General features: G+C 36.9%; 1 protein-coding gene across 1 annotated transcript; it reads left to right on the top strand.

Moving 5' to 3' along the window:
• The first annotated feature begins 439 nt into the window (after positions 1 to 439).
• DNAJC27 (DnaJ heat shock protein family (Hsp40) member C27) lies at positions 440 to 11,720 on the top strand. The gene is made up of 7 exons (XM_026715980.2): positions 440 to 713; positions 5,295 to 5,377; positions 5,909 to 5,978; positions 6,798 to 6,962; positions 7,077 to 7,199; positions 8,094 to 8,254; positions 8,928 to 11,720. The coding sequence occupies exons 1-7, from the start codon at positions 636 to 638 to the stop codon at positions 9,058 to 9,060; spliced, it is 813 nt and encodes a 270-aa protein (XP_026571765.1). The 5' UTR covers positions 440 to 635; the 3' UTR covers positions 9,061 to 11,720.
• The last annotated feature ends 5,506 nt before the right edge of the window (positions 11,721 to 17,226 follow it).

Genomic DNA, 17,226 nt, shown 5'->3' with positions numbered 1-17,226 from the left:
CATCCAGTGCTGTGTTAAAAGAAATTGCTTCCGCAGCCATACAATACATGCAAAAACTCTCAAGAGATTTCCTGCCTGTTGTCTTTATTCACTATTCGGTATCTGATGAGAACCAAGCTCTCTGTGCTTAACGTATATCCAGCACTTTCCCGGCTTCTGCTGTCTCAGAAAAACAAGTAGGAAATCAAGACTTTTCAAAAATGGACAGGGAGTTCCATTAATTTACAGCACAACTGTAGACAAAATGAAATGCACGTAATTACAGCACTGACTGAACGCCGCGATTCTATAGCAGCTTATCTTGAAGTCAAACTTGTCTCTGATTAAACCGAAACGCGACCAATTCCTCTGTTTTCCCGGCAACCGAACCTCTCCCATTGGGTCTCGCGAGACTTCCTGGCTTTTGCATTGAGCGCCCGGAGGCAGTCCTTCGATAATTCTCGCGATATTGTGAAGACTCGCGAAGCGTTTGTTGGGGTTTGATTTAGCCTTTTTGAATTGACTATGGAGAGGGGGGAATAACGGAAGTAAGGACTGGAGCCGGGGCACTGTGATGGTGATTTGCGTTGAGTTTTAGTCAGACCCTGTGAAGAAAGTGACCTTCAGTCATCTCCCCCAGTCTTTACCCGCTTAGGATGGAGGCGAAACGGAAAGAAGCGCGCAAATCTTTGAGGATCAAAGTAATCTCCATGGGTAACGCCGAGGTTGGCAAGGTAAAAAGGGTAGGAATAGAAGCAGAGGCGCCTTATTGGTCCGCAGCAGGTGAACGACGAGCTGGCTAACCAATGAGGTCTCTTTGCTTTATTAGGTCGTTTGTGACTCTAAAGACCGTTTGTGGAATAGAGTGTTGTGGTTTATTTGGTCCGGACAGGTGGAGGAGTTAGATTAAGCTGGAGCTTCCAAAATGTTTTGCTGTGTATTATTAATTTTTATTTTATTTATCAAATTTATGTGGCCGCCCATATCAAAATACTCGGGAGCATCATAAAACCAACAAAATATTAAAAAATAAAAATAAAAACACTTAACATTAAATGGATACAACCTGCTCTAGGATCTTTAAATGATATGGATTATTCCACTACATTTATCCACGTGTAAAGTCTGCAAGGTATGTTAGGTGAAGGCAGTGGCAACTTTCACGTGTTTTCTATCTAAATCTTTTAACATATTTTGGCTGCAAATATCCAATACAATCACCAGGAAGCAGCAAAGAAAAACAAAACAAAATTCTTGGCTGCCATCGACTAGTCATGCAGACTGGGATTCTTGCAGCCCAGATAGCCAGTGATGAATATTGAAAAAAAGATTCAACATACTAGAACTCTTGAAGCAGGGAATAGTCCTCGGATAAAAACACTGTGGCTTAATATAAAAATAAAAAATGGTAAACAGCTTCTCATTTAAGAGACTTGGCCAAGAAAATGGTTTTATTCATTGTTTCAATGGTTAATTATTTAGCCTGAAGGTTAATGGTATAAAAGTAAAATTTATGTGATGCAATACAACAAGTAACAGTTATAAATCCATCAAATCAATAAATAATAATAAATTGTGTCAAATCTGACATAAGCTCCTCTTAAAAGCTGAAACTATATAATCTGGGACACATAACTGGGGTGATTTGGCTGGATTCTCAAGAATGTTATTTTTAATTCTGCTCCTATTCAAGATATTAGATCTTTATTGTCCATAATTTGTAAGAGTAGTTATTCTAAATTTATCTGATATAAGTGAATGATCTTAAATCTGATGTGTGTGCAGAAGACACAACACTGGATACTGTTAGAATTGAAAAATGGGACCTATATGCAGATATGTACCTTCCTTACTACCTAAAAGTATAGAGAGATGGACCTAGTTGTACTTCTTAGATTATTGGTAGAATTATCTTTTTCAGTCCAATGCTTTTCAGAAGATTTCTGCCTTTCCAGAAGGCTGTGAAAAACGTAATCCAGGGTACTGCTAATGTAACTCTGATGTGGATGCAGGCATATTTGTTAAGTTTCTGCTAGGATTTTTTTTAGGAAACTTGACTTCATAATTTTTATATAGTGGATTCTTGTTTTGTTCTGTTTTTCTCTGTTTAGTAGATGAACAGTCATAAAAAAATTACATAAGTGAAATACATAAATAAAAAATTAATGATTGGACTTCCCTGTCTCAAATGTACCCTGACTACGAGCATTAGCTTGCAATGCTGCAGTCTCTATTGCACGTACTTTATTTTATGTTTATTTCCTATGTTTTCTAGCAATTTAAAATTAAATTAGGAGCTCCAGGTTCAAGGTTTCTCTCAGGCAAAGAAGGCAGGTGGGTGATCGTGGGCCACTTACTACCTCTTATTCCTAATCATTGTCAGACTCTGGGATAAGCGGGCTGAAAAAATCAACCTTCCATGTTGCATCATACACTGATAGCTCCATTATGTGAACTGAAGTGAGTGCAAAGAAATAACCAGAATTTACAACAAAGGGAAACAACAGCTGGGAACAACACATACACACACATTTTTAGATTTTTATTGTAAATGAGTAATTTGAATAGACAGGAGATAATATAAATGTTAATAACAATGTAATTCAACAGAAAGATGTGAGATGGCAGACTCTGCACTGCACAGTTTCTTAGTATTCATGCACATACATTTTAGTGCTTCACAAAATTTTTGTAATTGTGGTTCAATAATAAACATTAATGGGGATCACTCTATTAAACAAATACTCAGCCTAGTCTTTTAAGAGCAGGGCAGCCAGCAAATAAAATAGTTATTACAATTTCACTTGTTTGTCCTTCTAATCCCATTTATTTTAATTATGTGAGTTCATGTGGGAGTTGTTGTCTTTTATGTTAGGACTGTGCAGAGATCTGGATTTGTAGAGGAAAGGTGATTCAGAGCTATGTGATCCTAGGAAGGCACATTTGATTTAAAGAGGTGCCAACAGATGCAGTCTACATGCGTGACTGGAATCCCTTCAGATCCGGGTCACTGACCAGGCGTATTTGTATTCATCTTTATCCTTCATTGTTTTAGCCTTTCAGAATCTTATGCCTTCCAGAAGTTTTGGATTAGAACTCTCATGAGCACAACTGGCAGGGCCAGTGATTGGTAATGATGGCAGTCCCAAAGGTGCTTCTTCCAGAGGCAGGATCTGAAGAAGCTTCTTGGATGAGAAGTGAAATGTCTTCAAAGAAAAACCAGAAAGTCCAGTGGCCTCTGGAAAAACACCTTTGGGACAACTATGACCTGAATGATTAAGAATCTCAAGTTAATGGTGGCAGTTTAGCAAAGACTAGTTTAAGACATAGTAATTAAATGTTATTTAATAATTAAGTGTTTTACTTCACTCTTCAGCTAAAAAATATTCCAATATACAGTGTCCTCGGTTTACAACAATTCATTTAGCAACCATTCAAATTTACAACGGCACTGAAAAAAATGATTTACAACTGTTTTTATTATTCACAACCATTGCAGTATCTCCATGGTCATGTGATCAAAATCCAGATGCTTGGCATATTTATGATAGTTACAGTGTCCCAGGGTCATGTGATCATTTTTGTGACTTTCCGACAATCAAAATCAATGAGGGAGCCAGATTCACTTAACAACCGTGTTACTCACTTAACAACTGTGACAAGAAAGATAATAAAATGGGACAAAACTCCTTTACAAATGTCTCGCTTAGAAACAGAAATTTTTGACTCAATTGTAGATTGAGAACTAGATGTAGATTACGAAGACCAATAATATAACCGTCCCCCTGCCCCTTTTTATTGTCTGGAAGACATTATAGAAAGAAGAGCAAGCAGTGAAAAAACAAACCCAAACATTCATTATTTATATAGTGACAAGTTGGAATAGAAATAGTTGCTTATCTCAGGCTTGCTGGAAGAAGAACAGTCCTGCTTTCCTCTCCCCCACCCCACCCCGTTCCTGTAGAATGGCTTCTGCCAGATAAGGGTTGAATGAGAGAAGATCTCTGTTTTCCTTCAGTTGCTTTGCCATAGTCTTATTTTTAGATGTAAGCAGAGTAAAAAATGATGAATGGCTCAGGGTAGTTAGTGAATCAAGCAGGTTGGCTGGATTTGGGCAGCTGATTGATTGGCTGTATTTGTCTTTTGAATGTACGGGTAGTCCTTGACTTATGACTACAATTGAGCTCAAAATTTTTTTTGCTAAGTAAAACATTTGTTAAGTTAATTTTGTCCCATTTTACGACTTTTCTTGCCATAGTTTGTTAAGTGAATCACCACAGTTATTAAATTAGTAACATAGTTGTTAAATGAATTCAGCTTCCCTATTGACTTTCTTTGTAAGAAGGTCACAGCAGGTGAACACATGTCTCCAGGACACTGCAATTGTCATAAATGTGAGTTCGTTGCCATGCATCTGAATTTTGCTCGCGTGATTGTGAGGGTGCTGCAACCATTGCAGCAATGGTTGTTAGAGTGAAAACGATCATGTCACATTTTTAATTGTTGTCGTAACTGTGAACAGTCACTAAATGAACTGTTGTAAGTTGAAGACTACCTGTACTATGTCTGTTGATACAGTATTCCAAATTCCGCATGAAAATGATGTCTTATCTATTCCCTAGGCCTTTTTAAGTGCAATTCTAGTCTTTCTTTTCTGTATGGATATCAGGATGCATTATATATCCTGTGAAAATATCTATGTCTCTTTGTAAAAAAAACAAGTTTCATTCTATTCTTGCTATATGGTAAGCTGATGGCACTGCCTATAATATGAATGATAAAAACTGAAATATAAAATATTTTCAGTGGGAAATAAACGTATTTACTTAGGAGCTATTAAAATAGACATTTAGCAGTTTTTATGCTGATCCCCACCTTGAGCTCATAACCCCATATTAAACCAGATTCCCTGCGTGATCAATATTATTTACAAATTTTTATTTCAGATTCAGATGGGCTCTGTTTCTTTAAATGGGGCCGCATTTTGTCATGTAATGTATATTTATTTATTTCATAGTTAATTATTAGTTTTATGTATGTAGTCTGTTTTGCGTTGACTGGTAGCTGATGGTAATAAAATATTATTAATACTTAATTACTTAAGTTCAACTTAAACTTGCTTCATCTTTTTAATTTTATGTTTATTGCTACTATATTTGAATTGTACTACTACTATATTTATTTAACTGCTAGATATACATAAAACCAGTTTTTAAAATATTTTGATTAGAATTAGTTATGAAAAGCAGAGCACAGATTGGGCTGAATAAGCAGCTCATCCCTTTGATAATAAGCTTTTCTTTTTAACTTTTTAGAGCTGTGTTATCAAGCGATACTGTGAGAAGAGATTTGTACCCAAATATCTTGCAACAATTGGCATTGATTATGGTGTTACCAAGTGAGTACCCTTCTTTTATATCCAGCAGTAGCTACAGAGAACAGCTCTTGAAAATATGTGAGCCAAGCTAAAATGGTATACATGCAAGAGATGGAAAATGCTTTTGACTGTTTATCCATCACAATCATTTGTAGTTTTTCGCTCTGCTATTGGTAGAAATAGCAGTTTCGAAGTTGATGATGATTCAATGCACATCCCGTTGAATATAATATGAGGCCAGTGAATGTTTCCCTGCAAGTATTTTCGTGTATGGCATGGGGAAATATTAAAAGTCTGATCAAGTCTTTACTGTGATGCTTCTGTGTGCTATCTGATTCTTCTTGTACCTCCTCTTGTCGATTATTTAATAATTACATCCTGTCTTAAATTAACCCTGGATCTTTTTCCTCTGTTTTTTAATGACTATACCAATGCTTAACTCTATTAGTGGCACAACTGTTGCATTGCGATGCTTATTAATGTTAGCTTAATAACAGCAAGAAGATTCTTTAGAGTGCCCATACTTCCATCTTAGGACTCTTTTCCTTTTAGAGTGCAAATTAGAGACCGAGAAATCAAAGTGAATATCTTTGACATGGCTGGACACTCCTTCTTTTACGAGGTAAGAAAGGTGATGGCTTTTCAGCAATGAGGACCCAACAAATTATGCAAAAAATGCTAAAATACTGTGCACTAGAGTTCAGACAGTACACTAAATCAGCAGGACCCTTTGGTCTTAGTCTAATGTATGAATTGTGGAATCACACATTAGACTGTGGGATATTAAATCATGACTTGTAATTTAGGTTTGGTAATCATATTATGCAAACTTGGCCTGGCGACTATTTCTGATTTTACCCAGTCCATGACTTGAAGTAAAGTTTATTTATGAATCCCTTCTCTGGATTTTTTGCCCCCCTTTTATAGTAATTGTACCGAGTCTGTCTACTAGCAGAAAATAAGCCAAGGATGAATAATTTGTATTTGTGTAATTTGAAAGAAGAATGAATGATTAAACTGTAGTTGGTGGTGGTCATAGCATGCCAGTACACTTTATTTGTTAAAATAATCACTGAACTACAGCCACATAATCTGTATATTACACCAAAATTGTATCTAAGATTTTTTTTTACTGAACTCTTTATCACCACTGTGTCAGTTATAGTGATGTAATAATTAACTGGCTTTTGTCAACTAATGCATGCTAAATGGAAAATGTTTGTATTCTTGCACATTATCCAAATAGGTATATTTATATATTGCAAACTTTGGCTTGTTCAGATGTAATGCACATATTATATTATTTTCTGCAGTTGCACATAAATGGTCAGAAATTTGCCCAATTTAAGCTGATGCACTGCTTATTTATAGTTTGAGTCACTTTTCTAGAGCTGTCTCTTGGTGTGTTAAATTCACCTGCATTATTTCTGCCTTAAATTAGGTTCGCAATGAATTTTACAAAGACACTCAGGGTGTAATCCTAGTGTATGATGTTGGGCAAAAGGAATCATTTGATGCCCTTGACTTATGGCTTGCTGAGATGAAACAAGAACTTGGACCACATGGAAACATGGAAAACATTGTTTTCGTGGTTTGTGCCAATAAGGTAAAGACTGGCATAGAAAGCTCATGTTTGTTAAATGCTTAAAGGGTTTAGGGTAGATAAAGGGGCATGTAAATAATTAGTCAGCATTGCGCTTTTCTCTCATTTTTGTTTTAGATTGATTGTGGCAAGTTGCGCTGTGTAGATGAAAGTGAAGGGCGACTGTGGGCAGAAAGCAGAGGCTTTCTTTATTTTGAAACTTCTGCACAGACTGGAGAAGGAATTAATGAAATGTTCCAGGTAAAATCTACAGTGCAAAATAGGGCAGTCTTCCTGCATCTTTTTTTCCCCTTGAAGTGTGATGATTTGTGCTTTGTAATCTAGACATCCTTGACTGAATTCTTCCTTATGGGAATTTGCTTCCTCTCTAATACGTTTTTGAAAGCAACTATTTTGTTTTCTTTTGCAGATCTTCATCTTCTTACACAAAATGAAATGCTGTTGATTTTTTCCACTTTAAACGTGGTTAGTTTGACTTGCTGCAAGTCAAGTGAAACATTGTTTGGGGCATAAATAAAATATGCCAGAAATATTTCCAGTCGTAAATGCAGATGCTTTTCTGTCATTTTTCAGTTTTCATTCTTCAGACATTATTGGTAAAATGTTTTATATTTCCTTGTTCCTTTCTGAAACCAGGAATACCTTTTCTTGACTTGGAGAGAAAATGTCCTCATCTTTCACAGGCAAATTCTCATTTATTCTCTCTGCATATGCAATGTTCTCCCTCGTTTTCCAAGGAATTTTAAATTAATTATCTCCCTTTAGTCTTTGAAATAGAGCACAGTTTAAAAAAGCAAGAACAAGTAGCTCAAGAGATTGTTTCAGTATACAAGAATTAATCTAATGGATGATCTGAAAGCACATGGCACAGTATTCTAATTGAAAATAAATCAAGCACTTAGTGGAGTAGGCACGCTGTAATTGTAAGCATCTGCACTATTTGAAGATTTTCTGGTTCTAAGATTAAAAATCATACTGTCCCTATAGGTCATTTTCTTTCTCAAGATTTCTGAATTTGAGAGAATAGAATGAGCTTTTAAAGGCAAATAAAATGATTTGGACTTTGATCTGCTTAATGAAATAAAGATTACTGAGCAATGGGCACATATAACTTTGTCTTGTCTGTGCTTGCAGACTTTCTACTCGGCTATTGTTGACTTATGTGATAATGGTGGAAAGCGCCCCACAACTGGAACAAGCAACAGTTTCACCAAGGAGCAAGTGGAAACCATCCGGAGGATTCGCAACAGCAAGGATAGCTGGGATATGTTGGGGGTCAAACCAGGAGCTTCAAGGTAATGAAGGACCCAACTATTACAGAATCAATCATCTCTGCTGATATAGAAATGAGCAAGATAAGAGTTGGACTGGAGGGAATGGGATGGGTATGACGAAGCTCTGAATTTAGAAAATATAAGGTAAAATATCTTCTAATTTAAGGCAAGTGTTTATGTATAGCATACAGTAGGAGACTTTTAGGCCAGAATGCATCTTCACAACAACCAGCTATTTACTCTGGGCCTCATTTTTTCCTGTCTGACTCCTAATGGATATAGCTCCAGTGTCCATTGACCATGTCAGTTAGGCATTGTTCATGATCCAGCTCTTACTTGTGAATTGAGAATGGAGGGAGTACTGTCTATGTCAAGAAATGCTTTCTGAAACTATGGTTATTCTGTGTCTGGAGTTAAAAGCCTAGAGCAGTGAAGGAGATGAAGGTATAATGGTCCTTCAAGTTCTTAATTTAACTGTAAATTCAGTTTTATTTTTCTATTTGATTAGAATTCTATTTACTTGGTGAACTGAAATTAATAACAATTGTAATTCTTCTGTTCGTGTCATTTAAATAGCTTTAGGACTTAGGTAAACTTCAGTAGTTGAAAGACTTTCATTTTAAGATTTATTGTTCTATAAATAGACTCCATTACATTGCACTCTTCTATTATCTCTCTCTCTCTTGCTCTGCAGGGATGAAGTAAACAAGGCCTATCGAAAGTTGGCAGTGCTCCTCCACCCAGATAAGTGTATGGCTCCAGGCAGTGAGGACGCCTTCAAGGCTGTGGTCAATGCACGGACTGCATTGTTAAAAAATATCAAGTAAAACACAAGAAGATGTGGCTTTCACCAGTAGCAAGTGATATGCCTATTCTGAGAGAGGCATCAAGAATTGCCTCCTGCAAAAGACAAAGGAAGCAAGTCACAGAAAATCCCTAAAGGCAATTTTCCTTCACCATTTACTCTCAAAGCTGTTTTCTGTTCTCACTACGAATAGGTCAAAATAGGAGACTTCTCTGAGGTGGACTTCCAAACCCATCTGAATACCTCAGGAAGAGTAACAACAGTAATATCCTTTCCTTTCTTTTCCCCTGCGGAAAAGTTGGCCATGGACTGAGATGACTCTAAAATATGTTACTTCTATTTAAATCACTTATTTCAATATTGCACATTATTTTCCTCAAAATCAATGCTGATATCCAGCCTCTAATTAAGCACTTTGTTGTTCCTCTTTGTCCCACAGTGGAAATACTTTATCCATTCATATTCTTTAAACCACTCCATTACTAAGTGGTTAAAGTATTCCTGCTTTTTCAAATAAAAATGGGAAAAATAATAGCATAATAGTTGGGGTCAAAGTACTAGTAGCACTATGAGTTGTTGATGGGACAGGCAGTACTTCCTACAAAATGAGTTAGGTGGTAAGTTGATTTGCTCGTTATTTGAATCATATTGTTATAGGAGTGTATACTTTGAGCCTTCCTAGACCCAGCAAGGAATATAATAAGATGAAGGATTCAATCACACAGCTTAATTTATCTTAATTTGCTCTTCCTTCCTCCCCAATTGTAAATTAAATGAGGGAAGAATGGAAGGGAAAAAGGAAAAGCTAACTGTGTACTCAAGTATAATTAAAAGGGCCCCTGAATTGAAAGAGTCTAGGTCAAACAACTCAGTGCGGCTTGTCGATTTCATAACTGGTACTAACATATTTATTTATTTATCAGATTTATATGTCATTGTTGTGGTGAGCCGTGGGGACATAGTGGTTAGAATGCAGTACTGCAGCCTACTTCTGCTGACTGCAGGCCACTCTGCTGACTATCAGCTGACTGCAATTTGGCAGTTCAAATCTCACTGGCTTCACGTTGACTCAGCCTTCCATCCTTCCAAGGTGGGTAAAATGAGGACCCAGATTGTTGGGGGCAATATGCTGACTCGGTAAACGGCTTGGAGAGGGCTGTAAAACACTGTGAAGCGGTATATAAGTCTAACTGCTATTGCTATTTGTGAAATGAGTTCACTTGTTTTCAGAGAAAAGATCTTAAGTTTCTATTAAGCTATTTTCTGAACAGCTTACATACTTGTCCTAGAAATAGACCTAAAAGCATACAAACAAATAATTTCCTACCTAGGGATGATACAATAATTCCATAGAAATAACACCATTACCCCAATTACAAAAAGGAACAATATTCATAGCATATTCATAGTTTTTTTTTCCTAAAATTAAATGGGCATTAAGTTAGAGGTGGGGTGGGGTGGGGTGTGATGCTATTCCAAAGAAAGAAATGAAAAAAACTCAACTGTATTGATAAGTGCTTCTTGGAATTTTTGTTGAAAGAATATTCAGGAAAAAGGATCACTATTAAGCAATACTTTTAACTCTTTTCTGGAATTGGTGCTGGCCTGTAGGCCATAGAAATGGTTTTTCAGCTACCTAGAATACAGCCTCTGTCATGGAATTTCTTCAAAACTGATCTAATTTAGGATACAAGTTATTGAAATTATTTACCTTTCTAAGGATCACAACATATTATCTGGCAAAAGAGAAAGAATGCCTTATGAACAAATGGGTGAGTTGCCAACCCCCCCCCCCTCAGTAGGAAGAGTATATAGTAGTCCCAAATACTGAAGATCTTAGACTTCATTAAACTAAAATTTAATGAACTTTTGGAAAACAATTCTTTTATATGTAGTGCATTGAAAAATATGAGTGCAATTACGTCTTAGTCATTTAACTGATTTTTCCAATGGTCAGATGTAACATTGCAGTTGTGATGTGCAGTCATATATTATCCTTCACCTAGCAGCTACTGCTCCTTAGAACATCTCAAAATAATACAAGAAGTTAAGATGGCGGTGTGCCTTGATCACTCTGTGATTTTGTTTATCCAGTTCCCTGTGGAGGACCATAGGATTGGCAGCTGTATTGCATTGTATATTGGAAGATATGGGAGGGACACTTCTTTGGGAGTGTGTTAAGAGAGGGCAGCAGTTGTACTGCAAGTACATATTAATTGAGAAAATCAGCATCAGATCACCAAAAAGTTTCTGTTTTGAGAAGGTTTTGAGAATTTTCCTCCGCATGCCTTCTACGAGTTCTTTGAGCCAAGGAAAGAGACCGCATTCTCAGGATGGACATGGAGAAGTCCTGCAAGGCTGCCTTATAAGAAAAGTATCACTTGTATGAAAGCTATTGAGCCTTTTGATCAAAATACAGAAGTAAGACTCTTCACAGCCAAAATAAAGCATACCCTGGCATGTATGAATATAAAATGCGCATTGCTCTTTGTGTGTGTCTATGTGCACTTTAAGCCTTAGTTGAGGCTGATTGGTTTCTGTGCATTTCTCCAATAATGTTCCTTTGTTTCCTGTCTTCTAGAAGTGATATTTAGTCTCCTGGTTGCTGTGAGTGTTCTGTAATGTCAAATTCCTTTAAGCTACTGGATATGCTGTAAATTCATAAATTGCACTTTTTTGCGATCTGGTTTTGTCTGTAATGTTTTACATCATTAATGTCCAACTGTGTCTTAAGAAGCAACTCTTCATAAGCTCTTCATTCTTGAAATTCTATGACTAGTTCTTCACCCTACTGTACTTATAGCTTATCAAATGTAACAGTTTAGATATATAAGAGGCTGCAGGCTTTTCTTGAAAAGCCTGGACCTCTCTTTCTCCTGTTTGTAAATACAGGGTTACTTCAAAGAATAGGTATCCTTGGGAATGAGATTTAAGAAACTGACCACTTCTCCTTACAAGACAATTTAATTTTATTTATTTGTCAAGCGATTATAAGATAATATGTATAAATATAAACATAGTTATGAATACATGAAATGGATACATATAAGAAAAATAAAAATAAACAATAGGAGAGGGATGGTAGGCATGTTGGTGCGCTTATGCACGCCCCCTACAGACTTCTTAGGAAAGGGGTGAGGTCAATAGTAGACAGTCTAAGGTTAAATTTTTGGGGGTTTGGGGGAAGAAACTACAGAGTCAGGTAGAGTATTCCAGACATTGACCACTCTGTTGCTGAAGTCATATTTCCTGCAATCAAGTTTGGTGCGGTTTACCTTCAGTTTGTATCTATTGTGTGCTCTTGTATTGTTATGGTTGAAGCCGAACTATTCATTGACAGGTAAGTCATTGCAATGTATGATTTTATATACCATGCTTAGATCAGACCGAAGATGGCGTAATTCAAGGTTTTCTAGATCTAGAATTTCAAGTCTGGTGGCATAAGGTATTCTGCAAAAGGAGAGGAGTGGAGAACACTTCTTGTGAAATATTCCTGGACTTTCTCAACTATTAATATCAGATACGTAATGCGGGTTCCAGACTGATGAGCTGTATTCAAGTACTGGTCAAGCAAATGTTTTGTATGCTCTAGTTCAGGGGTCGCCAACCTTTTGGACCACAGGGACCACCAAACTAATAATTTTAGATCCTAGGAACCACTAACTGGTTCTGTGGGCATGGCCTAATTTGTGGGTGTGGCTTGGTGGTCAGGTGACTGGCTGGGAATGAATTGTATGTAAATATTATAAATATATAAATATTGAATTTTTTTATTTAAAAAAGAGCAACTTTTACCCAAAATCAGGCAAAGCAGGCAAATTGAGTTGCTCACAGAATAATAGATTCATTCAGAGATCTGTCTGCCATTAGTTAGCTCAGTCTGTCACATAAAATATGCTTGCAAGCAAACTCATAAAATTTGCTAACAAGCAAACTCACAAAATTAACTCACAACATACCATGCATGTAAATATTGAATTTTTTTATTTTAAAAAAAGAGCAACTTTTACCCAAAATCAGGCAAAGCAGGCAGATTGAGTTGCTCACAGAATCATTCAGTGATCTATCTATCTGCCATCAGCTAGCTCAGTCTCTCAAATTTGCTTGCCGTGAGTCTGCACTGATTTTGCTTGTAAGCAAACCTTCAGTCCTAAGGGAGGTTCGGCTGTGCTGAGCTGAAGATCTAAAGACTAGCTAGAAAGCAAGAAATCCAACCATTTCCTGCTTCCTAGCTAATATAAATCTCCTGGCACAGCAGAACAGATGATGGTTGGAAAAGGAAAAATAGCAATTTAGCAGGCAAGTTTACCAGGTAAGGAGTGAGTGGGTGGGGAGGGTTCCCGTGGGCCATGTGGGCTTTGTGTTTGTGCAGCCTGGATTAATTGCTTTGTGGGGGTGCTCTGGGGGGTGAAATTTCTCATGGCTTACCAGTGGGCCATGGCCCACCAGTTGGTGACCGCTGCTCTAGTTAGTAGTGTGATATTACCAGAGAAAAAGCTACATAGGATTAGGTTAACAACTCTTAATGCCTTTTTGGCTATGTAGTTACAGTGGGCTCTACCACTTAGATCATTAGAGATTACTCCAAGGTCCTTGACAGAGTTTGGATCATCAACAAGGTCTTGGCTTTTCAGCTTGTATTTTTTCTGATTTTTTTTCTGCCAGTATGTAAGACAGAGCGTTTTATTTGTTGAGATTTGAAGTTGCCATTTGATTGACCATTCTGATACATAGTTATTGTCTTTTTGAAGGGTAGCAGTATTGTCTGTGGTGTTGAATAGCTTTACATCATCAGTGAAGAGAACGCAGTTGCTCTTGATATGATCACAGAGGTCATTTATATAGAGTATGAAAAGAGTTGGTCCTAGAACACTGCCTTGAAGGACACCACTGTTGACAGGTACAGAATTTGATAGGACACTCCCAATTTTGATCATTTGTTGTCTATTTGACAGGAATGCTTCTATCCAGTTATGCAGAGATACCATAAGATTTTAGTTTTAGGAGTAGTTTGTCATGTACCACTGAATCAAAGGCTTTACAGAAGTCTATGTAGATTGCTTCTATTGCTTTGCCCTCATTGAGTTGTGTAGTCCATATGTTTTTGCAGTGTAAGAGTTGCAGATTGCAGGATAGTTTTTTTCTGAAACCAAGTTGTTTATTAGAGAGTAGGTTGTTTGTCTCTAAGTGGAGGATAATGGATTGGTTAATAATTGATTCCATTATTTTACGGGTGACGCAGCATAAGGAGATTAATCTCCGTTCCTCATGTACTTGTGTTCTTATGCCAAATGGAAAGGGAGTACCCCAAAAGGGTTAAAATAGTACATTATTGTACAATTAGCCATTTGTAAAATTGCTGCTAATGTAATTATATTGCATTAACTCTATTTTAAAATAGGTCCCATCCTTTACATTAATTTTCAGATTACATAATTTGGTGGATGTGTTTGTGTGTGAATAGCTCAAGGCCCTTGAAGAAAACTCACTTTCAAGACAAATACCATTGGAAGTTATTTGTAACAGAGTTCTTGGTAATCTCTATTACAAAAGTAGCAAAATCTCCAAGGTAGCAAAATGCCATCTTAACTAAAGCAGAGAGCAATACCTGTGGATCAGAAGATCAAATATTGGAAAGGTAACAGATTGCTCAGATCCTGTCCTGTCCTGAATATTTGTCTGGACAGTAGCCTGTTGTAATTTGTAATGGTGGGGACATAATCAGCAAGGCACATGGAAGACAACATTTTGCTGAAGTTGTTGTCCCTTGGGCATGCCTCCTTTAATTGCAGTCTTTATTTAAAACACACAGACTCTGCCAAACATTGCCTTCTAGTGCAGCCTTTGCTTCTGAAAAAACGGAACTAATGTAACAGAAGGTAGTTAAGCTTCAGTTATATAATAGCAAGGATTTTTTTCCCCAATATATTTTCTGCTGTTCAGACTCCTAGACGTTCTGCAGGAGTACGTTAATTTGAATCCGCTGCATTATTTGGCAGGTTATCACTTAAATAAAATGCCTGTAGGCATAGATGATTCTTAACAGAAAATGCTGAAATGTCCACTCCTGGTTGCTGTTATATCAAAGGCCTTATGTGTTCAAAATCTCTGTATCAAATCTACAGTGTCAGTTGTTCATTTTTAAAATATTTAACTGGGACTGAGACCCTTGTATACCTTTCTGCCCAGTAGAACTATGGCAAATGCATTAGTTTGGATGAGTGCTAACTTAAAACCATCTACCCGCTTTTACAGTTATTTTATGAACATTATTTTTGAGCTTGGGGTTTCCTTAAAGGAAAACCTGACTTGCATCTGCATTTTGTAATTAAATCCACGCTTGGCTGAAAAGTCAACAGCATGGTAGCTGTGCAATTCAGTCTACCATGGCTATTCATTTTCCAGATCTGGATTTTTTTGTTTTTACACCAAATGTCAGGATCATTCCTCCCCCACTCCCCGAAAGCCAAGAAATCTGAGAGCAAGAGATAAACACATACACACACACACACATACACAAACACACCTGTATTAATGAAGGACATCCAGTAATCAGTTTATCCAATAAAGGGGAAATTTGTCTTCGTGCTGAAATGGTTTATGAAGTGCAACCACTAAAGAAAGCATTTTCTAAGTGGAAAAAGGTATATCAAATATACTGCAGTGACCACTGGGTGCTGCTATAGTCGGAAGCATACATACCTATTTCTAGAAACAGCATTCTCAGCAAAGCATTACTCTTCTTGCGAAAACAGACATTTTCAAAATAGCTTTCATTTTGTGCTATATTTGTTGACAGTTTTAAGATTTACCATATTTCAACTCATTACTCCACTTGTTTCAAGTGAAACAATATAATACGATGCATGTCATTTCATTTTGCCATCTATGATGAAACTTCTGGCACACATCATTTTTTATTGTTTCACTTGAAACAAGTAGAATAATAAGGCTTAGGTTGCCATACCACAAAAACTGCACAGCAATTTCATGATTCATATTTATTTGTTTGTAAAATTTATTGGCTGTCCCATCTTACCAAGTGGTAACTCAAGCTGTAAGAGTGGAAGTGGAAATGGCTAATGTAATATATTTGTGATTTTGTTTCCTTAGACCTCAGTTTGACATGGCTATAGAAAACTACTTTAAGCAGAAATTGTAAAAACCACTTTCAAATCTATACAATTGCCATACACTCAGAACTATAAATTTGGGAGTATTCTGGCAATTTCCTTCCTTCTTTTCTTCCTGCCTGCCTGCCTCCCTGCCCTGCCCCTTCCCACCTCCTCCCAAATGAATTCCCCTCTAAAAAATCTATGGGACCACCTTTTCCTAGAGATCTGTCCTTAAACATAGTCATTTTACAGGAGCTAGGAAACATTTCCTTTTCAGTGGCAGTCCCTACCCTGTGGAACACTCTTCCCCACCCCCACCCCGAGTTTAGCAGGCCTCCACAGTTTTAGTTTTCTGTAAAGTACTGAAGACCTGGCCTTTAGCCAAGCCCTGGAATAAGATAAAGGTGAGTGCGCAAGCTGCCAGAGTTACCCCATGGTGAAATGGACAGCCAATAAATTGTATAAACAAACAAACAAATTGTAACCTCGACTTGGCACCTTGACTTGTTTTTAATGCATTTGTTTTTTTTATAGTTTTAATAATGGTTTTTATGTTTTAATTTTTGATTGGGAGCTGCCCAGTGATACTTACAAGGTGGGCGGCTATATAAATGTTTAAAATAAATAAAAATAAAGACCGGATATGACAGCTGTAATTATCAAGCAACTATGTCAAGGTAGGAAATGGAGCTAAGTGTATAGCCTCAGAACACTCAAGCTCTGCCATGTCACTACAGGTATTTAAAGTGATTCAATTTTTCAAAATGGATGACATAATAATATAGCCTTTCTGCTCAGCTATATCCCACAGCCTGTATCTCATAAATTGATTTGTAATGCAGACAATAATCCAACACTGGTTATATTGAAAGAAAAATGAAAGCAAATAATACATGTGGATTTTCAAAAGAGAACCATTAGAGCGTTGCACACATCATGTAAGGAGTTACACAGAGTTAACTCCTTACATGATTTGATAGTCCTTGACTTACAACAGTTCATTTCATGACCACTCAAAGTTACAATGGCACTGAAGAAAGTGACTTGTGACCATTTTTTCACAGTTACAAACT

This window comes from Pseudonaja textilis, chromosome 1, assembly GCF_049901715.1.
Source record: "Pseudonaja textilis isolate UNSWEBS1 chromosome 1, rPseTex1.2, whole genome shotgun sequence".
Taxonomy (NCBI): Eukaryota; Metazoa; Chordata; class Lepidosauria; order Squamata; family Elapidae; genus Pseudonaja; species Pseudonaja textilis.
This window is presented reverse-complemented; position numbering and strand designations above follow the sequence as displayed.

Excerpts from the sequence above, each read along its gene's own strand:
- DNAJC27 (XM_026715980.2), top strand. The coding sequence starts at position 636 with ATGGAGGCGAAACGGAAAGAAGCGCGCAAATCTTTGAGGATCAAAGTA. Across the intron at positions 714-5,294 it reads GTAACGCCGAGGTTGGCAAG|AGCTGTGTTATCAAGCGATA; the intron begins GTAAAAAGGGTA and ends TTAACTTTTTAG. Across the intron at positions 7,200-8,093 it reads GAATTAATGAAATGTTCCAG|ACTTTCTACTCGGCTATTGT; the intron begins GTAAAATCTACA and ends CTGTGCTTGCAG.